General features: G+C 31.8%; 1 protein-coding gene across 3 annotated transcripts; it reads left to right on the forward strand.

The window, feature by feature from the left end:
* Nucleotides 1–605: 605 nt before the first annotated feature.
* On the forward strand, nt 606–7,598 carry LOC107459856 (tRNA dimethylallyltransferase 9). 3 transcript variants are annotated; one of them, XM_016078150.3, is made up of 13 exons: nt 606–928; nt 1,540–1,593; nt 2,684–2,726; nt 2,863–2,971; nt 3,755–3,953; nt 4,416–4,635; nt 4,858–4,952; nt 5,419–5,513; nt 5,789–5,864; nt 6,297–6,436; nt 6,528–6,587; nt 7,054–7,119; nt 7,384–7,598. In XM_016078150.3, the coding sequence occupies exons 1-12, from the start codon at nt 683–685 to the stop codon at nt 7,103–7,105; spliced, it is 1,389 nt and encodes a 462-aa protein (XP_015933636.1). In that variant the 5' UTR covers nt 606–682; the 3' UTR covers nt 7,106–7,119; nt 7,384–7,598. The 3 variants fall into 3 exon arrangements, with proteins under 3 accessions (XP_015933636.1, XP_015933635.1, XP_015933638.1); XM_016078149.3 differs by lacking the exon at nt 7,384–7,598 and having other exon boundaries at nt 7,054–7,231; XM_016078152.3 differs by lacking the exon at nt 7,384–7,598 and having other exon boundaries at nt 753–928; nt 2,880–2,971; nt 7,054–7,231.
* Nucleotides 7,599–8,149: the final 551 nt, after the last annotated feature.

Consider the following 8,149-nt stretch of genomic DNA (forward strand, 5'->3'; position numbering starts at 1 on the left):
TGGCATAGTTATCTCATACTCATGTAGAGGTCGTGGGTTCCAGATTAAATTTAAAAAAATTATCAAATTCTTAAATTAATTTATTCAATTAATAAATTTACTCATAACATCCATAAATTCAAACACATAACATCTATAATTTCATATTAATAACATACATAATTTCGTACTCATAAGTTATAATATTCATAATTTCATATATATAATATCTATAATTAATATTATCAAATTTTAAACTATGTATCTTATTGTATTTTTCAAATTATCTCATATGTGCACTAAAAATTTTGATTTTAATTATTTTAATATTTTTTATTTAATATTCATATGTATGTTTTTATTAATTTTAATATGATGAGTATAATAATTATTTTTAAAAGTTTATTTTTTAATTTTTGTTTATATTTTGTCTCAAGCTACCCAAAAAAAAAATAGAGAAAAAGAAGGTTAGATAATAAAAAATATAAATGATAAAAAAGTAGATCACTTCTACTTTTGACATTTCTAATTTTCTATATTATTTGGCTATCTAGCATGATCGAAAATAAATATATAAACAATAAAACAATAAAATCAAGTGGGAAATAGTGAAATACAAATATCTCCAATTCTCCATCAACATATTTATCCATTGTGACTTCAGAATGCAGTGAGGACTCAGAGTTCAGCTGAATTCACAAAGATGATTCACAATGGAGTCTGTAACCTCCGCACCTGCCTCCGTCTCCCGGAGACCTCGCTTTCTCGATCACCACCGCTTTCCCTCGCTCTTCGCCGGCGATACCTTGCCGGCGCTTCCGCCGCCGCCAAGAAGGAGAAAGAGAAGGTGATAGTCATTTCCGGACCCACCGGTACTGGCAAGAGCCGCCTCGCTCTTGAGCTCGCCAAGCGCCTCAATGGGGAAATCGTCAGTGCCGACTCTGTCCAGGTTTAGACAACCAAACCAGCATTTTTGGCGCCTCTTTTTTCTGCTTAATAATTTGAAATTGTTCTTGTTGTTGAATGTCTTGCTAGTTTTAGACTTTTAGAATTCTGAATTTCAATATTCACATGGTCAGTGAAAAAATTCTGTTGAGCTAACTTTTGGACTTCAGCTGTTGAGAAATTATTGTGTTGTTATTGTTAGTAGCTGTAGCAGTAGTAATAGTAATGTTTCATTGTTGGTTGTATTTGTGTTAGAATTATTGTCATGTGTTTTCAGAGATTAGTCAATAAGAGCGAAAATCATTCGTTCGTCCAAAGCTTAGATAATTCTGGATTTCTGGCTGCTTGCTATTTTTCTTTTGATATTATTGTAATCATTGTTATTATTATGCAGGGGAAACATATTATGTTAAATTGTACCAAGATAATATTTTGGTGAACGAGGTGATAGGTTGATTTTTCAAGGGAATACCATGGAAATGATGCTTGTCCATCTCCTTGGATTTTGCTGTATTTGTGTTACTTCCTCTTTGACGTAGGAACTTTTTGTGATTTAACAACTGTTGATGTTGTTGTTTTGAGTTTTTTTAATGAAAATGGTTTCTTGTGCCGCAGGTATATCGGGGTCTTGATATTGGATCTGCAAAGCCTTCCCAAAATGATAGAAAGGTGCATACCTATGACATCATATGCTACTCTGCATTAGTTTATATTAGATAGATTTTCACTTTAAATCCCTGAAATTTTGTATGGATTGTCTGTTATGTCAGTTTTCCTTTATTTTTATCAGTAGATCGTATTGCTTGGTGTAATTAGTTGACTAATTGAATCAGATGGGTCATTTGGAAATGCACTACTTATTTTATTTGAAATTATTCTGGTAGTTAACATACTCTCTAATGACAGTAAGCTGTGATGAGGTTGGTAGAGTTTTGGTTTAGTTTCAACAAACAAGGTTGTTTTTTTTTCTCTAAAATAATTATACATATGATTCATATTTGACAAATGCTCATGTGATTTTTCAATTTTAAGTTTCGATGACTGCGAAGGGGAAAAAAAAGGAAAAGATGAGAATTGATGACTAAGTATATACTTATCGTTCAAAAGGAAACCATCTAAAGAGGGTAGCGTCATAATTAGTGGGACATATTCATATGCACATTCTAGTTCAGATCTTGCTTTAATATAATTCTTTCTGGTTTCTTCTCTTGTCCATGGTTACTCTATATTCAAGAAGTTTCACAAAACTCCAGCTTCTATCTTCTTAAGATAATTGTTAATTATGAAGGGGCGACATGAGTTTTTCTTTTTCCACCTAGCTATAATAATTGGTAACCATAATCTGAAGTTCAATGACTAATAATACAGATATGAATAGTTTGGATGTGGTGGTCTTGTGTAAATATTATGGAGGACCATTGAATCATTGATGGCTGTGTCTTAGACGAGGCATGGAATACATTGCTTACGTTCTAATATTTTGGCCATACTCTGTATCGGCGCAAAAAATTCAACCCATCTCAAGGATTTTAACTGCTTCAAGTAGTGAAATTCTGAATGATGAAGCTGATCGAATATATTCATTTTTAAAGTTTTGAAAATGTAAATTCTTTGAGAATATGTTCATTGTTCACTGAAATTTGCATTACTAATTAGTGCTAGCACTGAATTACTGAATATCTGGTAACCAGTTTTATTCAACTGCAAATATAGTTAAGATAATTTGAAATCACTGTTTCTATTTGTGTTTTCTTGTCAGGAGGTACCACATCATCTGGTTGACATACTGCATCCATCTGAAGGTGTGTTGTCTGTTGGCTGGCTATATTTGTTTGTGTCTATTCATTATGATTATCATCACTGCATATTAGTTCATCTCATATTTGATCTTTGAAGAGCTTATTTTTTCTATAGGTAAAACTAATTATTATTTATCAGACTATTCTGTTGGACAGTTTTTCGAGGATGCAAGGCAAGCTACAAGATCTATTCTTGACAAAGGACGTGTTCCCATAGTTGTCGGGGGCACTGGACTGTATTTAAGATGGTATGCCTTTTTCTGCCGCCTATTTGTCAACTAATTATCGTTTCAAATGGAACTGCTTATTTGTAGTACAGTAGTTGTATGATGTATCAATAACAAGGCAATATGAAAGCAAAATTAAAATGAGACACTTTTCTTATTTTGCAACCTGCTGAATGAAAAGGGTAGGAAAAGCTTGGTTTGACATTAATATAATTGTAAATCAACACAAAAAGATGTTGCTGATGTGGTTCCAATTGCTGCAGACTTGTGTTCTTGAAGGATGTGGATATATGATTATATTCCTAGGATATTATTGTAATTCACTAATCTTTGTTAACACACTGATAACCAGCTATGGGTTATAGTAGTTTGTCTTCTTTGAAATCTTGTTAGAAATGAGGAAAATGTCTTATTTCATTTTGATTTTATTTTAAAATATTAAACATCATAGACTAACTTAGATTATCCAAAATTCTTATGGTTTTTTCAATTATGTAATCAGGATTAACAATCTGCCACTGGTACATAGGAATTAATGCTTTTGTCTTATATATCACAGTTTCATATTGTTCATTAGCTTTTTTGTTCTTTTCCTTCTCCCCTTGCTAAAACCCATTATTTCAATAAGCATCATAAACTCCTTTCAACTGCTGCTATAGGGCATTCACTATAGTTGTGAATTATTACTGTCTTATCACATACCATTATTGAGCTTCTTGTTTATAAATATTAAGTGGTTATAAACAATCTAATGTGGCACATTTGATACCTGTGAGTTTTGTTGTTTGAACTTTGATTTTAAAGGTTCATATATGGAAAGCCAGATGTGCCTATAGCTTCTCCGGAGATTGCATCCAAAGTACATCTAGAGTTGGCTGAACTACAGAGAAAAGAAGAATGGGATGCAGCTGTGCAATTGGTGGTAAAAGCCGGTGATCCGAAGGCCCAACTTTTACCAGTGAATGATTGGTATCGCTTACGGCGTAGCCTGGAAATTATTAAGGTAAGCTTGCAATTTTATAAGCTGCATATTAGCAACTTTGAATTCTGCATGGTTTCTAAGCCTTTCTGGCTTTGACAAAAGCTCTTCCAGAAATAAAAAAAAATCTTGATGTTAACATTTTAATATCAGTTCTCGTCCTGCCTTTATATATCTTATTCATTTTATTGCAACAGTGTAAATATAAAGCACAATAATAATTATTTTACCAGCCTTAACGGGGTATCTCAGACTTAATTTTTCTCAATGCGGAATCTGCTTAAATGTAACAATCAACTGATTTTTACTTGTGAATTATTTATACTTGTATTTTTCTGTGGATATAAATTTGAAGAGTACATTTGAATGAATTACTAGGATTACTTGTATTTTTCTGTGGATATAAATTTGAAATGTATGATTTGAATGGATTACTATCTGAGATATGTTCGTAAATTTACTCTTTTTTATTCTTTGGAATGGCAGTCCAGTGGGTCACCTCCTTCTGCTTTTCGGGTACCATATGATTCTTTCAGGAAACAGGATGACTTTAGTGTTATTGATGGTTCTCAGTCATCTGAGGCAAACACAACAGAAGAAACCAATATGTCAGATTTGGACTACGAGTTTATGTGTTTTTTCCTTTCTGTCCAAAGACTTGACCTCTATAAATCACTTGATTATCGGTGTGAAGAAATGCTATTAGGTATAATCATAAACTGGAAACAAACATGATTTATACATTCTGTTGAGCATTCTTCTGTGTTAATTCTCTGTTGATATGTAATTATCTTCTTGGATACCAATTTCCTTGCAAGTTGCAAGTAACTATTCATTAAAAGGTCCACGATGATAATATATGCTATGTTGTCTGTCAATATCATGAATATTCAATTCCAATAATTGTCTTAGTTCACTTTGGCTACAGGAAGGGATGGGATTCTATCTGAGGCTCAGTGGCTTCTTAATTTGGGTCTTCTTCCAAATTCGAATTCTGCAACACGAGGAATTGGTTACAGACAAGTATACTATCTCTATATATTTTGTATATACATTAAACTTTTTATATTTGCAAATTTTCATTACTGAAATAGGCTTGAATAATCCACATTGCACGACAGGTAAAACATTAAAGTTCTTTTTGATTTTTGAACTATACGTGATTACCAAAATCTCAGAATTGAACTGATCTTTGAACTGTTTTGAGGTAATACTGTGGTTAAACCACAGTTTAACTGGGTTTGTTATGTTAAAGGAAATAAGCATGGATGCTGTATGCATGCTGAAGATATAATCATAAGAAAAAAAATTTGAAAACGTGTGTTATGAAAATAAGAAAATAGTGTATATGAAAATTAATACATATATAAAATAAAAAATGATGCTCATAGGCTATGCAAATAAATGCGTACTATAAATTATGGAGTAACAGACTAACATGAATATTTATATAGTATGATTCTTTATTAACATGAGTCAATAATTCCAGGCCATGGAGTACTTATTAAGTTGCAGAAAGCTAAATGGTCAGAGTTCAGTAGGAGAATTTTACAAGTTCTTATCTGAATTTCAAAAAGTATCACGGTACTGCATTATATCCTCTACAAGATAACTGTTGCAAAAAAATTTTCTTCTGTTATTCACGTACACTCTGCTGTGTGTCAACGCTAAATCTTATTTGGTACTAACTGATTTTACCACTCCATGGTGTAAAAAGTTATTAAAAGAGCAGTTGCTTCCTTTTTCTTCTGTATTCCCCCTGCTTGTCATCATCTCTCCTGTTTTTTGGTATTTGATTTCCATTTATCTTTGATGCATATTATTGGCTATTTAGGAATATTCCCTGAAATTTTCTGCAGGAATTTTGCGAAGAGACAGCTTACATGGTTTCGAAATGAAAAAATATATGACTGGCTTGATGCTTCTAAACCTCTGGTATAACTATTGAACCTTTCTTGCCACTGATCATTACTGCATGTGCATATATAACCATTCTCTTGTAATTTCTTATTTATGCTAGAACAACTATAAACCAACTTAACCTTATGTCCTCAGCCCGACCTGCTTTAATTACTGCTAACCAACATCTCTTTATGTCCTAACTGGTGGCATCTAGGGAAAGTATTTTGGATTGTTTTCTTTATTTGAACTTCTGACCTCTTTAATTTACAAGATCATAACCTTATTGTTATGGCTTTAGATAACACACTACTCGCTATTTGCTTTTCTAGTGCTGCTGTACCAAACATTATTAAATTCCTTTTCTTATACTTGAGTTGTGGTTTGCTTCTGACCGTTTTCTTTTTGCCCCATGCATTTATTTTTCTGTTACCTTATGTTGATCTTGAGATGAACAACTCATGGCAGGAAACAGTACTCAACTTCATTGTTGATTCATACCAGAACAGGAGCAGAAGGCTTGTTGTGCCCGAGAGTCTAAGAATGCCACGAGATATTTCTAATCACCGAGAAGCTAATTTAATTAAGTCCTACAGAACCAGAAATAGGTAGTTTAGATTGTGTGCAGAAGATATGTGTACAAACACTATTGAATATATTTCTTGTTGGAACAACATTAACATTTAGTTTCTTGTGAAGGCATTTTTTGAAGCGGGAAGATTGTTCTCATATTCTGGACTGGATAGGGGAGACCCAAAGGTGAAGTAAATGGAGCTTCTCTTTCTGGATTCATCATCAATTGGCCACAAATTTGATAGTTTTAATGATCTCCTAAGTTCTAATGATAAGCTTATTAATTGTCCTAATTCAAAACTTCATTCACAATGGCAGGAGTTATAATTTATACAATATCTAAGGATTATTTAGTAGATAGATTTTTAGATGTACCAATTATAAGAATTTATCATTTCTCTCTCTCTTTTTTTTTTTTGGTGTTCAACGATCATTTCTCAATTTGAAATTACAAGGAAAAGAGTATTATAACTAAAATTTTTGAGTTATGCTCTTCATTCTCTCTCCTTTTTTAAAATTTAAAATTTTTTTTGTGTCAAAAAATTGTCTTTATTAAGTTCAATTCGGTTCAATTTATTATAGGAAGCAGGAATTGAGATCTATGACCGAAACATTAGCTGAATGTAATATTTGTTGTTTATTTCCATTGCAGTGGGATACAAAGACTGGAAAATCCAAGAGAGGCAAATTACGAGAGAGTCTGAAAGGAGCACCTTAGGTATCTTGAATACAAATATTTAAGAATTGCTGCATTTTATATTCAAGGAAGATGATCATTTGTTACTCTTGAATTAAAAGATTTTAATGTTATAGTGACAAAAGATTTTATATATGCTCTATTTGTTCCTTATTATACAGCACTATTATTTTTTGTGCAATTTAGATCAATGTACTTTTAACACTAACAAAATGATGAAGATAAGGACCCTTTTGTTAATAAAAAGAAGAAAATATTAATGTTTTGGTGCTAATTAATTTTCAGGTCGTGTAAGGACATACAAATGTCTAGCTACTTTTTTTCGAGATGAGTATTTATCTATTTTTTTTTTTCTTTTCAAGTTATTCACTTTACTATTTGATCTACGCGATTAGAGTGTGTTTGGAAAGTGTTTTTAATGTGAGAAAAGAATTCTATTCTATTAAAAACAGAATTGATTTCTATTTGAAATTTAATTTCATGGTTTGGAATGAGTTTAATATATTAGTAGAATTGAATTCAATTCTTTGGTTTGGAATGATTTTTAAATGAGTAGAATTATCTTATTTTACAACTTTACTTTTGAGAAAACCATTTTGAATAGACACTCACTTATAAATAGGGATATTTTGTACATTTCAAATATTAAGTTATAGTCTTTTAGAATTCTCTTTTGGTCTGATTTATAAAGCTGATTTATGATTTATTTCAATACATCTCTGATTTGATTTATGATGAATACAAAACATACTTGCATGCTTGATTACTATGCCATGGCTTCCAAGGGCCATGCAAGTCCAAATGTTCAATGGTATTGACTTTGGTCCCTGAACAAAATGGAGGTAATATATATCAGTACCCTCTTCCATCTAATTGCTAGAAATTGTACTTGATTGAAGGTTAACTCAAATTAAGCCAACTGTTTTCTTGACATTTGAGTAGTACTCTTAAGATAAATGGCTACTTTAGTTATGCCAGGAGAATTTTTTCTTCTAGTTATAGTTCCATTGCATGAAGTGAGTACTCAAACTCCGTCTATGTTAGTCACCAA

This window comes from Arachis duranensis, chromosome 7 (assembly GCF_000817695.3).
Source record: "Arachis duranensis cultivar V14167 chromosome 7, aradu.V14167.gnm2.J7QH, whole genome shotgun sequence".
Lineage (NCBI taxonomy): Eukaryota > Viridiplantae > Streptophyta > Magnoliopsida > Fabales > Fabaceae > Arachis > Arachis duranensis.